The 17193-nt window shown below is 45.0% G+C and overlaps 1 protein-coding gene and 1 pseudogene across 1 annotated transcript; one reads left to right on the top strand and one right to left on the bottom strand.

The window, feature by feature from the left end:
* Positions 1 to 287: 287 nt before the first annotated feature.
* fbxo42 (F-box protein 42) lies at positions 288 to 8933 on the bottom strand. The gene is made up of 10 exons (XM_067504437.1): positions 8767 to 8933; positions 7561 to 7837; positions 7270 to 7386; positions 5789 to 5923; positions 5127 to 5280; positions 4921 to 5031; positions 3314 to 3410; positions 2991 to 3047; positions 2735 to 2851; positions 288 to 2653 (listed from the first exon to the last, which is right to left on the bottom strand). Exons 1-10 carry the CDS (start codon positions 8863 to 8865, stop codon positions 1598 to 1600), a joined length of 2220 nt encoding a protein of 739 aa, XP_067360538.1. The 5' UTR covers positions 8866 to 8933; the 3' UTR covers positions 288 to 1597.
* Positions 8934 to 13599: 4666 nt separating this feature from the next.
* Positions 13600 to 15878, top strand: LOC137127453 (uncharacterized; annotated as a pseudogene).
* The last annotated feature ends 1315 nt before the right edge of the window (positions 15879 to 17193 follow it).

The following is a 17193-nucleotide window of genomic DNA, read 5'->3' as shown; positions in this document are numbered from 1 at the left end:
TCTACTGAAAAAAAAAAAAATCAGAAGCATTCATTGGACTACGTGTTTGCATTGACGTGTATTCAGAAGGCATGCTATTTGCAGTCGAGATGACTCATGTGCCCTTTGCTTTATGTGCTGTATAAATGGCTACTAGAGGCTGCTGCTCTGCATCTCTATGAAGTACAATTATGATTATTATTATATCACCCGACTGCATGCTTTTGAAACTGAATCCAACACTTTTCCAACACACATCCAAGATTCAAGATTATTCTTGACCTAGAAAACCACAACAGACACAAAACATCTTACTATATGTTTAATAAGCAGCTGTTCAGTGCCTCCAGATTGCTTCACAGAGCCTTCCTCAGCAGAAGGTGTTTGCTGGGTTGTTTTGAAGTTTAGTGTTAAGAACACAAAGACGGAATTATAATATAAAAGCAAATAATTACTGAGTCATTAGTTTAATGATAATAATAATTAGGAGATAACTGTCTTTTTTTAATGACATTTCATATTTATTCATTTTAGTTAGATTAAAATTTGTGTTAGAATTAATTATGTGACAGAAAAAAAAGACATCTGTTAATGTGGGTTTCAGACCAATCTTCTCAGACTAGCGTAAGGTGTTGGTGATCAGCTTGAAAAGTATTCGTAAGTTGGAAGAACTTTACAACTCTAAATCTTTACTTTGGGTATCAAATCTAACTTAAACAAATCACTTTTTATGTCCAACAATAATTTTAAAACACTTTAATTTTCTGGTGATAATTTTTTTTTTTAAAGCAGAACATTTAATCAAAGTTATAAACTCAAATTAATTTCCCATATGGTGTCAGCTTTAAAGCCAATGTTAAAATTTTAAAACTGAAAGTTTATACGCAGAAGAAAAAAAAAAACATAAAAACACCTAAAATGCACTGACAACTGAGCAAATTCCTTCTGCAGAGGAGGATCATCTAATGTGTTTGAAAACTCCAGGACAGCTAAAAGCTACTAATGGACCTGTTGGTCAAAAAATGTAATAATGTTTGACACACAACAAATTTTAATACTGACAGCGCAGACATGGAGGTCTTTATTGTTTAACTATTTTTATAGTACAGTGCCACATCTCACCCACCATAGACCCTGACACATTAGTCAACAATTCTTAACCACCACTGTGCACGCACGCACACACACACGCACAAACACACAGAAACTCACAATGCTTTCAATGTAAACATTGCAGGCTTTAAGAGTGATACAAAAAGCAAGGTAACCGTCAACAGTTTCTGTCAACAGAGTCCATTCTTCCACAGTTCCCCTTAAAAGTTCAAAGGAGAAAAACAGAAATGTTTTCTGGTTGATCACCTTTTTGAGGAAAAACAAATATTTCCTGTTCTTCTTTAATATCACTGCATTCACACAAACACACACACACATTCAGGATTCTCATCTTATTTATCAAAGTGTAGTTAAAGTGTTTTTATTTTGAATGCTCGAAGTAGACAGAAGGGAGAATAGTGAATTTCTGAAGGTGAACATCTAACGATAATTATATTCTTTTCCCAGAATCCTTCTACTAGGAAAAAGGCCTTGCGTGTCAGTACCTTTGTGGTCATAGGATGCATTACCTTTTAGCACGTACAAAGTACAAGGCATTGGTTTTAGGGTAGTACTTCACATTCTGTTTTTTGTCCATGAGGCCCCCAAAAATGATGAGCTCTCCCCTGCCCTGTACCACAGTGTGAAGGCTGGTTTCGGGTGGCCCTGTAACTGCTGCAGGGGTCCCATTCCCGTAAACTCTCCAGGACACAAGCCCTGCAGATTTGGCCCGGGACACATCTAGCACATACATCTGCATGGGTTTGCAGTTAAGACACTGGTACAGAGGTTTTCCTACGTTCAGGCTCTGTGGTGGGTGATGGCCAAGACGCCGTGCAATAGGTGGGATAGCATGTCCATCAGCTCCAGGAGCCTGTGGTGGGCTGGAGGATGATGATGGGGGGGTTCCGGGAGGACCAGCTCCTCCACCACTTCCTCCTCCAGGAGAGGCTCCTTGCGTGTGAAGGGAAGACGATGAAGACGAGGAAGGTAAGGATGACGAAAAACGGTTTTTCACTGCTTCTAGACCTCGTCGTAAGGCAGCAGGGGACACTGCTCCTGGGGGAGTGTGAGGGGAGCCTGACGGAGGTGTATGGAGGCCATTAGTGCTGGGTGCCTCAGGGTGGTGAGAGGCAGAAGGGGGAGACTCCCAGCCATAGTCTGTAGAGGCAGGAGGGAGAGGACGAGAGGGAGGAGATGCAGCCTGGGCTGGGCTGGTACGGGGTGAAGGAGAGGATCCATTTAATAACTGGTGGAGTGGAGGAAGAGGAGGGCTGTCTGGGCCTTGTGAGGGAGATGGCTGCTGGGATGAGGATGGACTTCCATCTCTGGCACTTCCTCTCGCTGAAGGCCGAGGTCTAAGCGTGCCCCATCGACCATTTACACATGGAGCCTCTTCGACAGCTCCCAGGACAACACCTGCAGCCCCACTCCGAACAGGAGACTGTGAGCGCAAAGAAGGTGGTTCAGGGCCCAGAGGGGCAGGTGTGGCACTTATGGGGGAGGGCCGCGAGTTAAGACTTGGGCTGAGAGGTGCACGGCCAGATGGAGCCTGTGAGAAAACCACCACACACTGGCCCACCTGAGAAACAAATAAAAATACACATTAGTGGTAGATTTCAAATAAGCACTCACACAGCTGGCAGTTAAAATAGACACTTACCCGACATGCTGGATGGCACCAAAGCTCAGGGGCTCCATGGTCATCATTTTCTACTTGCAGCTGCTGCCACCTCCACGATGGCGCATCCATGTGAAGAAGCCAGGCATCTTTTAGGAGCTGTAACACAAAAACAAAAAACAAAAAGATAAGTTGAAATTGGCACTTATAGTGACATGAGATCTTAGCTAGAAGATACAGATATGTTGCCTTGACAATGGAATAAAGTAGATAAGTAACAGTCATAAAAGGATCTTACTGCATTAGGACCACCACATCCACCCAAGATGAGCAAGGTCTGATCATCAATCACGATCTAACAGGACAACATTTAAAAAGGTATCACTTGATTTTATACAACAACAAGTAGTGGCTTCTGCCAATATTTCTCCTACTTGCAAATAACATGGAGAAAGGAAAACTGTCTCAAAATTAGTAAACCCAAGCAACTTGAACAGAGAATAATTTAACTGTCAACCACAGCTGGGAACATGTAAAAAGGATGCAATGAACCACAATACTACCCAAGATTCTTTTAAATTTATCATAGGATTAAGTTTAAAACTAAGAATAAATCCTTACTTGTGACTGCCCTCCACGCGGATGGGGCGATGGGCCAGATATGGGCGGTTTGGACCAAGACCACTGTTCAAGATCCAGAACCCAGACTTCATTACTCCTGAATAGAACCAAGACAGAACAACCTAGTAATGTGGAACAGCCAAAGTTTTTATTCAATAATCTCCATACCTGTACATGCAGAGACAAAAACCAACAATCAACTGCAATCTACTCACTGTTCCTGAATCCAAAACGTGGTTTAGTTTATTCATCTGTGTTGACAGTTACTTTAAATAAAGCTAAAATTGTAAATGTAGCGACAACATTTAATAAAATACATTTTTGAGCACTGAGCCTAACACGTTTGAAATATGTTTAATTACAAAGAAAGCAGTGTCCGACTTTTGACAAAAACATTACTTTTTTTTGTCATTTTGGCTTATCACTATGGAGTTCAGGGCCCTTTCTGACACAACCCTTCCCATATTCTACCAGGCTTTGGACCAGCACTGTGTGATTGGGGATGGACAGTTGGGGGTTAAGTGTCTTGCCCAGTAACACATGTGGTCGAGAGAGTGGAGCGCGAACCTCCGACCCTACGGTCAATGGGCAGCCACTCTATCAACTGAGCCACTGCCTGTGATCGTATAGTAAATATAGTGCTTTACAATATTGCTTCTCTTTCACCCATTTACACCCATACTCACAGTGATGATAGCGGCTGCCGTGCAAGGTCAGTGTCCTGCCCAAGGACACTTTAGCCCCTTTCAGACATGCACTGAAATTTGACATTGTCCTGACTTTATCCTTCGTCCCCCCTAGTGCAACGTCCGTATTTTGTGCATGAGTGTGTGCACGGTGTGTTACATGTCTGAAATGCCGCTCCAGACAATGTACAAGGCTGAATTCTCCTAACATTGTCAGGAGTTCATTTGTGAAACAGGCTTTTGACATGTAACCAGGAGAGACCGGGAGTGAAACCACTGACCCCAGCCATGACTATGGAAAACAGTTCTTCCAAATTACAATGTCTGGTACAATTTCTAATGCACAACAAAGGAATATTGGATGTAATGTGTTCTTTTACTTAGACTTGTTCGACTTGGGGCATTTAAAGAAGCAATCCCAACAGTGATATGCTTAGGGAGAGACAGTGCAAACCCTGACACTAGATTGTCACTTTGTTGGCTTTTTAAAACTCTTTACCAACAATAGTTCGACTCCACATTTGTTTTTAGTGTAAAAAGACAAACAAAAATAAAAAATATATGTCATGTAGTGCAGCAATGTGGCTATAGTTTCTGAACAACAGTGGAAGTTTACGGCACAGATGAGTAAGATTAAACAAAGATGCAGATTCAGAAATGTAATGGTCAGTGAATTCTTTTCATTGTTGCTTTTAACTGAGCTCATGTAACTTCATCACATCAGGAAACCCCGCTTTACACATGTAACACACAGAAGTGTTCTCACATGTGGAAAAACTCACAGGCAGAAATTCCTAGTCCCCTGACACCTTACTATCAAAGATGAAACATCATCTGAGCCATAGTGTAGGAAATGCAGATCTCCAAATACTAAAATATAAATTTGTTTACATATCTAATAACACTGTAAAATATTCATACATTTGACGTGCTCCCAATGACCCTCCAAACACCACCATGGTGTTTCCAATTACAGAGGAAGAATGGCCAGCCATAGGTGGAGGTCCATGTGTTGTTACTATACAGTTCCACCTAAGACAACAGAAATAAAAAAAGTAAAGAATAAAGAAACAATGTTGAAAAAGTACTGTGTATATCTTGACTCTTACCACTTGTGTGTCTCTCACCAATTCTTTGAAGGAGAATAAGTGTGGATTTCATCAAAAAACCTTTCTGGTTGGTGTAGTGGGTATGGGCTGGGACGGGTCCAACCGCCAAAGAGCACTAACAAATCTTTGTGCATCACTAGAGTTGCTCCAGCTTTAGGAGATGGGTAAGAGCCTGTAGAAGACAAATATTTAATTCAGCCAAAACTTCTAGCTGACTTCTATTTAAGAATATATTTATAGTATACACAGTAAAATAAGTAAAACAGGAAGCTAAATGGATAAGACTGCACAAAACAAGACTAGATCATATATTTTTAATTTTACCTTATAAACAAAGAACAAATGAATATTCATTTTATGAGGCCCCAGACCAATTCTCTGACACAAAATGCATTTTGGAGATTTGACATACACACCTCTTAATCCTCCGCATCCTCTATTATAAAAGGCACAGAATTTCTGTAGTTTATTGCAATAAAAAGCAAGTGCACTGGCAAATTTACTACAATCACATTCCATATGTGCTTTTTTTTTTTTTTTTTTTTTTTTTTGGTTCTTAAGCTGCTAAAATGTGGTTGGCCTTTTCATAGTTCCCCTTACATAAAAACTTCATGTGAAGTTACTTTTGCCAAAGCTAAATGCTGGAAAATGAGTCTTTAATGCTTGTAACATACTCATACCTGAGGCCAAAGGACGAATCCACTCCTTGCTGTTGAGGTCAAGTCTCCATAGGTCATTAAAGGCAGCGTTGCAGCTACTCTGAGTGCAACCTCCAAACACATACATGGACTGGTTTGAGTCATAATAACATGCACCTGCAACCCAAAGAAAGAAATCAGCCACAAAGAATAACTGACTGCAGCAAACAATGGGCTTTGAGTGTTTTCCTATGTGCGAAGACTACTTAATGTGTATTATTTGTTTTTTGTACCTAGTATTTCCAAAATAATGGAAGACATTTTTAATAGCTGCAGTAAGAGATTGTTTCTAATTTTAGATTTTTCTTATTTTTTTCTTTTCAAAATGATCCACTTTTGTCCTTTAGATTACCATAACAAACAAGTTAAGCTTGTCTGGCACTATTACTTAAGCATTACAACCCTGTTACTGATTTAGCAGCAATTTCTATGCACTGTAGGTATGTACAGCTAGAACATTCACATTAAAGATGTGCACAATTCAACTTTCATTTAAAAAAAAGGAAAATCATAATCGCTGTTTTTGTTTTTTTAAGTTCAAGAAAATTCTGTTGCTTCTGTTGGAAAGGGGAGAACCATTTAACTTCTTGGTGATTAAGAGTTTGCATTAGTTAGAAAACATAAACATCTTCAGATGTTGCCTCCAAAATGTAAAATTACTAATTCTGAAAACATTTGACTCTTGGTGAGTTTTTCAGCTGATCTGCACTCTAATGCTTTTAAAACTCCCACCAGTAAAGTTACATTTCCCAGTAATGTTTGTTGAAGGCTGAACACGATAGCATTACTACAATCACAATATTAGTATGGATATTTTTAGAGTGATAAATTACAAACTATATATTAAATCCCACTGTTTATGCTGCACAAGACAAAACACCCTCCAATTCTTAAAGAAGTGTACATGATTAATTTGGGAACAGTTGTTTAAAATAATCTTGAAATCATTAAATTGAGCGACATGTATAAAATTAAAAAGTGACATGTGATACAATATTATTACACAGCAATCAGACAACATATAGACTAAATACTATCATCTTAGTTTAAGACTGGACACAAACAACCCAAGAATAGGATTCAGCAAACCTAACACACAGTATGTTTTAGTCCTGACTTGATATGATACAGCCTTAACACGTTCTCAAGACAACACATTTTGGAAAATATCAATGTTAAATTTTGATGTGGGATGTACATTGAAGGTTTGATAATGTACTTCTGTTGGCAAATAAAGACTAGTGCCCATTCTGTAAATCCTGAAGACCATGTGGTACAAACTTCTTTCAGCTGAGTGACTGCTAATCTTAACTAGCAAATAGCAAAGGCAGTTCATCCTGAGATTGCATGCAATGTTTACATCCACACAACCAGACTGGTCCCTTTTTATGAACACAGGTCATTCATCTGTATATAATGTGAAAATTTCAATAATATAATGTAGTCAAGTAGTATCCACTGACTGTGTGAAAAGCGCTGAGTTATAGGGGTTCCTGGATACGGGTATGTGCGACTTTCCCACTGGATATTTCCTTCCTGGACAGCTCTCAAAAAACCATGGTAGCACTGATGAGCAACGCCTAGTTAAGAAAAAATATAAGTAAGTCACAAGAGCAAAAAAAAAGTTTTCACTTGCACTATTGTTTAAAGTGGAGTATGAGCACATTTATATGAGGAATTTCTTTTTACATTTTCCGTCTCACGCATTTCATCAGCATTATTCAGTTTTAAGCAAGACTTCCACAGAGGCATACCTTTAATGAGGCGATACCACTGCTTACATACAAGCGCAGCAGTCTTGTGCTCCTGATAAGGTGAAAGGAAGGACAGAATATATTCAAGAACTTCCTCTGGCAGCTCTATCATTGTTCTGCCCCCTCCTTTGGCACCACTGTCCATGTTTCCTTCTTGTCGGCAGGACCCCATTTTTTCTTCTGCATCCTCTGTTATCCTGGCAGGTTCTGTACCATCGTCCTCTGTATCCATGGCAACAAAGTATCCATCCTCATTGTCAAGAGAGCGGGACATTGTCTGTTGAGACATGGGAAGACATGATAGTAATGTATGCACTAATGCTCATGATTAGCTACACTACAAAAACTTTAAAAATCAGTTACTCTATGTATGTTAGCTAACTCCCCATTTTACACCTGCCCTGCAAATCACTATGGAATTTCTGAAAATCAAATTTAATGAGGATAAAGCACTAAAGAGAATGTAATGAGATCTGGTGCTTATCAAAAAGCCCACGATGGTGCAAGACTTTAGCCAGCACATGATTTTTGCGTGGGTTCATTTTTAGCAGGCTTAATTGTTACATCCATTGTTTCAACCGGGTGGTGCCCTTTCTTTAGACTGAGCAGCTGGTCCCTCTTATTTCGTTAGCTACATCTAACTAGCCATCGTTAGCCATCACATGAACTGGTAAATTAACAATGCTAGTTGTTAATCACTGAGAGTTAACTACCAATGCAAATATATGAAACTTGTGATACGTCATAAGGCTAAACGAGAAATAGTTTATGTTACAGAAATGTTTACACTTGCGAGCTAATTAATTTAACCTTTGCTCTTCACAGAATAAACGCTAGCACTAGCTAGAGACGCTAACTACCTTATCATGACCATCCAAGCTAGCGTTAGCTAACATCAGTGACTCTGTAGCTAACGGAAAATGCTCATACACAACAACTGATCTTTTAAACATCTCCGTTTGACAAAGTATGGAATCCCCAACGTCTTCATATTTTCATTGCTACGAATTCCATTTACTTACATACTGGCAGGCAACTAGCTAGCTTATATCCTTTAGTCTAACTTAATGCTGATAATCTTTGCTGTTAGCTAGCATTAGAAGAGGTTGTTCCCAGTAATTAGCTAGCTCTACTAACGTCAAATACTTGGTCAAGATTTCCCCAGAAATGTAACTAATTTCAGTCCTTAAGTTTGATTAATAATACCGTGGTTGTAGATTTGGCCTTCGGGGGCTGTGACTGTGTATGTTTCTTCTGCTGCTCCCCGGTATCAGCTCCGGAGGTTCCGCTGCAGCATCCAAACATTCGCCATCTTCCGCACGATGAACAGCGTCCTCCACGGTACAGCGCCGCTCCAGCAGTCGCTGAGAGTTCCTGGTACCAGGGTGGGTCCTCAGTCCTAATAATTGGCCTTCAAAAGTCACTTTTAGACAGTTATGTAGATTCTACCGAACACTTCATCAGTTTTTTTTAAACAAAACAAAACAAAACACACCAATACCTGATGCTCCTTCTGTGTTACCAGCAGTGAAAACCAGCAACTGTTTTGCTTTTCCATCCATATAGGATCAGTACAAAAAAATCTGGTCTCATGTTTTCCAGTTTGTTAAAAAGCATTTCTTGCTTTTTCCATTTTTCTTTAATTTATGTTTTTATGCAAGAACATTTTTTTTAATTAATCTTATTTTTTATACGACACACAAATAGGACCACTACTGATATGATTTTCCATTTTCTAATATCTCCCAGCTTTGCAGTTTTATAAGTATAAATCCTACTCATTCTTTAATGGATGGATTTCTAAATGGCCGATCTAGACACAGACCTACAGGCCAGAGAGGTCAGGGGTCAGAGCTACTGAAGTTACCGTTTCTATTTCTTGTTTGAAAGAGTTCCTTTAAAATACATAAAATGACCACAAAGAGATGCTGAAAGGGGACCTGAAAATTATCCAAATTATTCAAAGAAGGCACAAAATAACTATAAACACATACAAAATACTCCCCAAAAACATAAGATGACCCAAAACACTTATATAACCAAAAAACACAAAACTTCAGAAACAAATATAAAATTACCACTAGCGGACTTAAATTTACCAACAGTAAAGGGTACAGATGGGGACTTCTCCTGCCTTTTCCAAAGGATTCATTCTCTTATAATCTGTCCATTCTTTCTTCTATTGCACTTCAACTAGGAATTACTGTTTAGAGAAACATGGAGCTCATGTGCAGACCAGCGCACACAGGTTTCCCTGCAAATGAACAAGTCAATAAATTAGCAAAAGAAGCAGTCAAAAAAAATGAATGAAAAATTATTAAGTTTGTCATAATCAGAGGGCGGAATTATAGTGTGGAACAACATTTATAACCTTTCTAGAATAATGTAGGTATGATGAGAAGAAGAGGGGTAAACAAAAGCAGATTGAGAGTTGGATATACTAATCTTGATAGTTTTACTATCAAGAAACATCAGTCAGGCTGTTGAGATCCGCTGAATTGTTAACACCCTATTAGCTACAAATGTGCAAAACTTTGATGCCTCATTGCTAATGTATTTTAGCACTATCAGTCCAATATATAGAGTCCTCCAGTAGTCGCTGCAACTCCTTCTGTCCACATGTACTGCCAAGGTTGCTGCAGTGAACTCCAAGCAATTGAAGGTCATGGGCTTTAGGGGGGAAACTCTTGCCTTTACTTACACAAAGGCACTGTGAACTAGGTTACTGCTGTTTTGCAGGACTAAGCGAAGGGAAAAGGTGGTTCCATTGGGTACAAAGTAATTTTACTGCTCTAGGCTTTGACCCAAAGGAACCACCTTTGGGCAAGATGTTTGGCAAAGTCTCATCCCATTCCAATCTCATCCTGCAAAGCTCTTGTATAATTTTCCTGGCATATAAATTCACAGGTACAAGTATCCCCAATGGATCATTCACTAAGCTCAGCATGGATAGGATCCTTCTTCTGTTTCGGCTTAGTTTCAACTCTGTTACCATGTTACTAGTCGCAACCTTGTTTTACCCCATAGTTGTAATAAGGTTAACCTTTTTCCCATGTAGATTCAGCTCATTAAGAAGTTTATCTATGCAAAATGTAGTTGTGCTGCCAGGATTCAAGAATGCATATGAAGTAATTACTCTGAAAAGAACTATGACAAAAATGCCGTCAGTGTTCCCAGGCCCAGTGTCCAAATGCTAATTAAATCTGGTGTTCGCAAATCCGCTGATCACTGCCTGTTCATCACCATCCACAGACTGTCTTTTCTTAGTAGTTGTGTTTTTCTTGATTTTTACGTGCAGCAATGTAGGATGTGTCCTTGAGCAAATCTGACTACTTTCCACTACTACCTTGTTGCGCTCCCCGTTAGCTTGCAATACCAATAGCTGTGCACCTTGCTCCAATAGCCGTAAGCATAACATTGTTCCCATCCCTATAACTGCCTAGTCAACTTCAAAGGCAAACACATCAAAGGCTGTTATGTGACGCCATTACTGACATCATCAGTACACTTATACATATGCTTCTTAACCTACCCAACCTCTCAAAACACAGCCGCCACAGAAAAAAGCAAAAACAAAAGCAGAACATACACAGAGAATACTCCTATCAGCCCCAACAGTTACAGAAGATAGGCCCAGAACAAGTCAGTGCTGCAGGTATAATGAAAAATGTAGACAATACAGCTGGCAGAAAAGCAATAATAAGTTTTTTTAATGGCTGGACTAATCACACCAATATAGAAGAAATGGACTTTGAGGAGATGTAATAGACTAATAGAATGGAAAAATGCAATTTAAGGAATGCTGCCATAAAACCCACAAAGAAATGCATTTATATTATATCCCATTAAAATAGAGTACTTAAGGTTTTAAAGAAATTAAGCTGATTGTCTTGATTTAGACAGCTAAAGCAACATATTAGCTTTATACATTTAAATGCATTTTAGAATAACTACATGTTGCCTCCTGTCACTTGCATTTAGGAAACAATCTATTCATGGCCAATATAAACGAGAAATCTAGAAAGTAAAAACTCTTGTTTTACTAGAATACTGTGAACCTATCCTTTAAGATGCATTTTGGAGCATATTTCTACAAAACAAAGAGTTCTATTTCCTATGTTGCTTGCCCTCTGGCTGTAGCATAATGAACCAATCCCTGCGCGCTCGCGCCAACTGAAGCAGTATAGTCCACGCCCACCGGTGAGTGGGCCAAAAAGTTGCTACTTTATCACTCTCATGGTGTGCTCAATTACGTCCGCAATCACACCATAAGAGAGCGGCGACTGTAGCACTTATTCCCTTTTTTTCCTTCAGCCTTGTGCCAGCTAAGAGCTATTCCTTAACTAAAGAGCAAATATGTCCAGTAAAGATAAGCGACGCAGCGGCAGCACCGGCGGCGATGATGACGGCGGGAGCAAAGCGAAGAAAGGCGGCGTCAGGATCTGCGGAGCTTGTCAAGTTGGGTACATTGAACCCGGTGACCTTCACCCCCGCTGCCTTGGCTGCTTGGGGGTGGAACACGCGGGCCTCGCTCTTACTGAGCGGGCTTCCTGCATGTTCTGCAGGCTTCTGCCTGAGGACACCCTACGCTCCCGGGCGGATTTCTTTTCTGAAAATCCGGAGTCTGACGACTCCGCCTCCGCGTCTCACGGCTCATCTTCGTGCTCCCCCCTGCTCCCCCCCCTCCACCTGCGGGGCTGGAGCAGCGCCCTCCGAGCTACGCTCTACGTCGTAGCTCTCAATCATCAACACCGCTTCCCGCCATGGTGCAGCTACTTCAAGAGCTTCCGGACATCATTAAGATCGCCAGCGCTCGTGGTGATCTTTCTGTGCCGGAGGATGCCGCGTCGCCACCCCAGGAAGCCGCCTTTGGCCGCTATAACCCCGGGCGAGCGTCCCGGCCTGTTCCTACCTGGCCGCTATTCCCCACGGTAGCCGCCTATGTGCACGGCCCTGCCAGCGAGCCGGCGAAGCTTAAAGCTCCAGTTTCTACCTTTGCATCTATCACCAAGGTGAAAGGTCTCACGGATGACGGGTTTCCGCCAGTCCCAACGCTGGAACCTAGCCTCGCCGCTCTTTTTGGAGTCAAGTGCAATCTCAGAGCCGGCCGACGCCCCGCTCCACCCTCTCCTAAAGATGCATTGACAGCTCGCCTCGCTGACCGCTCACATCAGTGTGCGTTTCAGTCGGCAGCGGCAGCTAATAACATCTTTGTTTTAGCTAATGCCATTTCTGATCTGGCTCTCCTACCTGATGCTCTTCCCGACAAGTACGCTGAAGAGATCAGCAAGTTTTCCAGCGCCATCCTCGCCTTGTGCGCCCCGATAGCGATCGCTTCGGCGCGCATCTCGGCATGGCAAACCATGATCGCGAGGAACGTCTGGCTCCATCTTTCCTCCATCCCAGAGGCTGTTAGAAAGGATATGCTGGAGGGACCCATCAGCCCTGATGGTCTGTTTGGTCCCCATTTCCAGCACCTTGTTAGAGAGATGCAGACGGCTTCGGAAGAAGCGGAAAAGATTCGTCGCCATGTCACAGCTCCCTCTCGCTCCGCCGGTCACTGGCGTGACCGCCGTGAGCTTTCTCACAAACAAAGGCGCCCCGCTTCATCAGCGGCAGCCGCTTCGCGACCTGCTCCGGTGCAGCCCGCTCCTCCACCTCCTCCACCTGCCCCCCAGGCGGCAGCACCAAGTCGCAGATCTTCCAAGCCTCGCAAGTTGGCTTGCTCCTGGTCTCGCCCTCCGGTGGAGCCTCCCCGGAAGCAGAGAAGATTTGGACGGGTTGGGGGGGACATGTGTGATTCGATTGTTCTTTGTTCCAAATGTGGCTGTTCTGTTTGTTTTTGCAATAAAACTGAACATCTCCTAGAGGGCAAAGATTCCTATAACCAAAACACCCCTGGGTTTCCACACCCAGCGGTGTCCGCGTCCCACATGTCCCCCACTCACAACAGCCCGCTCGTTGTTAGCCGCCGTGCTAACTTTACGAGCCGGCTAGTTTCTGCTAAGCAGCACACTTTATCTTCTGAGCTCCATACAACGTGCCTCCCCGCTGATACACTTGCTAGCGGTAGGGGAACGTCTGTTTATGAGCCCTCGGGGGCGCGCCCGCCTAGCTTTTCGGCTACGGCTGGGGCTTCCCCGACGGACAGCCAGCCCCTCCCGTCCTCCCCGCGTCCCTTTCACAGAGGGCCCCCCATGGGCTGCCCGGTCTTTAACTCCCCGAGCAGCGGCGGAGAGGGCCGAACGTTGGCTGGCTGCCAATATAGCAGACGAACACTGTCCGCTGTCACACCCACTGTCGGAGCGTTACCATCAGTGGACGCAACTGTGTGTGTTGGACAAGTGGATGGACAGAATAATTCGCAAGGGTTATTCTCTCCAGTTTGCCACACCCCCGCCGAGCTTCGCGGGGATCCTGGAAACCCGGCTTTCATCCCCAGCCCACGCGACAGCTCTTGCGTCAGAGCTGTCCGATCTCCTGGGGAAACGGGCCATCAGCGTGGTCCCACCGATGGAAGAAAACCAGGGTTTCTACTCTCGTTACTTCCTGGTTCCAAAGAAGTCGGGGGAAATGAGGCCAATTCTGGATCTCTCTTTTCTCAACCAGTTCATGGTGGTCCGCCGCTTCCACATGTTAACGACAGCCTCAGTTCTCCGGAGCGTGCGCCCGGGAGACTGGTTGTCCTCGGTGGACCTAAAGGACGCATATTTTCACATTCCTGTCGCCATGCAACACAGGAAGTTTCTGCGTTTCTCCTTCCTGGGCGTACGGTTACAGTACAACTGCCTACCGTTCGGCTATTCTCTCGCCCCACGCACATTCTCCAAATGTCTGGAGACAGCACTGGCTCCGCTGCGCGCTGCCGGCATGAGAGTGCTGTTCTATTTAGACGATCTCCTTCTCCTCGCTCCGTCCCGGGAACAAGCTCTCCTGCAGATGGTGGATTTGGTGACTCATTTATCGTCTCTGGGTTTCACGATAAATTGGCGGAAAAGCTCACCGTTCCCGGCTCAGTCGATTATCTTCCTGGGCGTGGAGCTGGATGTGCCGATCATGCGGGCGCGCCTCTCCCAGGAGAGGAGAGAGACGCTGCTCGCCATGCTCCACCGTTTGACTCCCCGTCGCGTTGTCACAGTCCACTCAGTCATGCGACTGCTGGGCATGATGGCCGCGGCTCTCTCGGTGGTTCCCCTCGGCCTCCTACACATGAGGCGACTGCAGCGCTGGTTCTCTCGCCTGCAGCTCGATCCTGTACGTCATCGCAGACGTTTGGTCATGATTCCCCCATCAGTGGGTCCGGATCTAGCCTATTGGAGGGGACCTCGCGTCATGTTAGACGGCGTACCCCTCGGCCGCCCCTCATCACACGTCTCAGTGTTCACAGACGCTTCGCTGTTGGGATGGGGCGGGACATGCCTCTCTCAGTCAGTGGGTGCTCCCTGGCCAGAGGGCATGTCTCTCCACATAAACGCGCTGGAGCTGCTCTCTGTGTGGAACGTTCTTCAGCATTTTGCTCCGGTGCTCTTGGATTGCCACGTCCTTGTTCACACGGACAATACGACGACGGCTTCCTATATCAACCGTCAGGGTGGCGTGAGATCATCACGGCTCCTCAGCATCGCCAGGAGACTGCTGCTGTGGGCGCACTCGCATCTCCGCTCCATCAGAGCTGTGTACATCCCCGGCGTTCTGAACACCGCCGCGGACACTATGTCTCGGGGGGGCCCCGCCCCGGGGAATGGGTGCTGCACACAGAGCTAGTCCAAGAGGTTTGGAGCAGGTTTGGCAGAGCCGAGGTGGACCTTTTTGCAGCCAAGGTCAATGCCCAGTGCCCCCTTTGGTTCTCCCTCCGAGCTCGAGATTCCCCCCCCCTTGGGGTGGATGCATTCTCCCATTGCCCTTGGCCCAGGCGGCTCCTTTATGCATTTCCGCCTGTCCCTCTGATTCCCCGGTTACTAGACCGTGTGAGAGAGGAGTATCTCACCGTCATCCTTGTGGCCCCAAGGCGAGTGGGGGCACCGTGGTTCCCGTCACTCTGTCAAATGCTGGCAGGCCCGCCCTGGGAGCTCCCGTGGCGTTCGGACGCATTGTCTCAGGCCAACGGGATGATCCGCAGTCCCCCAGTTCTGCTCCAGCGCCTGTGGGTCTGGCCCCTGAGAGGAAGCGCCTAGCCGACCAGGGGTTTTCACCCCGCGTGGTGGCCACCATTCAAGGTGCGAGGGCAGCATCCACCACTTCCTCCTATGTAGCCAAGTGGTCATCCTTTCAGCGCTGGTGCTCTGAGAGGGGCGTGTCTGCCTCTTCATGTCCTCTTCCGCGGGTTCTGTCTTTTCTTCAGACCCTCGTGGACAGAGGCTTATCCCTCAGCACTGTGAAGACCTATGCTGCTGCGATCTCCTCATTTCATGAGGGGTTCGGAGACAGGTCTGTCTTCAGTCACCCCTTGCTGAAACGTTTCTTAAGGGGTGTGAGGAGGCAACGGCCCCTTTTGCGCCCCTTGGCCCCTCCTTGGGATCTTTCTCTGGTCCTCCGTGCCTTGGTGGTTTCTCCGTTTGAGCCGCTGGAACAGGTTCCCCTCAGGCTCCTGTCATGGAAGACGGCGCTTCTCTTGGCTCTCACCTCTATGAAAAGAGTGAGTGACCTCTCTGCCCTGTCAGTCTCCCCGGAGTGTCTTTCAATTCGTGGGGATCTCAGTCTGGCTGTTCTCCGCCCTAATCCTGCATTCATGCCCAAGTGCATTACCAGTTCTTTTAGGTCGAGAGTCATAACCTTGGAAGGTTTCTGCACACCTCCTCACACTTCTGAGGAGGATGCCTCCTCTCATCTGCTGTGCCCAGTGCGTGCTTTGTCCTACTATGTGGAGCGCACGTCTACTATACGCCGTTCCGAGCGCCTTTTCGTGCACTACAGGGAAGGCTCTGCCGGGCTTCCTCTTTCCGCTCAGCGCCTGTCCCACTGGCTGTGTGAAGCCATTTTTCAAGCATATGAGTCCTCTGGGGCCCAGCCACCAGAGGGAATCCGTGCACACTCCACTAGAGGAATAGCTTCCTCTGTGGCATTGCTCAGAGGGGTGTCGGTGGAAGACATCTGCCTGGCGGCATCATGGTCCTCCACCTGCTCTTTCGTCCGGTTTTATCTTCGAGACGTTTCACGCCCCTCACTTTCCAGTTCTGTGCTTTCTGCACCCCAGAGTGCACACTCTGGTGTCGGTTAGTATGTCTTGTCTCTCCATCTCGGTCCCCAGGCCCTCAGTGGGCTTATTGAATGCTCTCCCACTGCCTGCCGGTGTGTTCACAGCTGTGATTCCCCCCCCCTTGTGTTTTTGTCACAGTTCAGGTCGGTCCAGCTGTGAAGCAGGGTTCTGTTTACTGCTCCTAGCTGCTGTATGGCACTAGTGGGGCGTGGACTATATCCTGCTGTAGCATTTGGTTCATTATGCTACAGCCAGAGGGCAAGCAACATAGGAAATAGAACGATGGTTACGTACTGTAACCCCAGATTCTATGACTATGTTGCGCAGCCCTCTGGCTTTTTGGGCCCCACTAGTACCTCTTACTGGCTGAAGGAAAATGGTCAGTTAGAGGGAATAAGTGCTACAGTCGCCGCTCTCTTATGGTGTGATTGCGGACG

This window comes from Channa argus, chromosome 5 (genome assembly GCF_033026475.1).
Source record: "Channa argus isolate prfri chromosome 5, Channa argus male v1.0, whole genome shotgun sequence".
Taxonomy (NCBI): Eukaryota; Metazoa; Chordata; class Actinopteri; order Anabantiformes; family Channidae; genus Channa; species Channa argus.
This window is presented reverse-complemented; position numbering and strand designations above follow the sequence as displayed.

Coding starts and splice junctions, on each gene's coding strand:
- fbxo42 (XM_067504437.1), bottom strand. CDS start 8,865: ATGTTTGGATGCTGCAGCGGAACCTCCGGAGCTGATACCGGGGAGCAG. Junction 5,924..7,269: donor AACTCAGCGCTTTTCACACA/GTCAGTGGATAC, acceptor TTTGGGTTGCAG/GTGCATGTTATTATGACTCA. Junction 3,411..4,920: donor TCATTGGGAGCACGTCAAAT/GTATGAATATTT, acceptor GGTTCTATTCAG/GAGTAATGAAGTCTGGGTTC.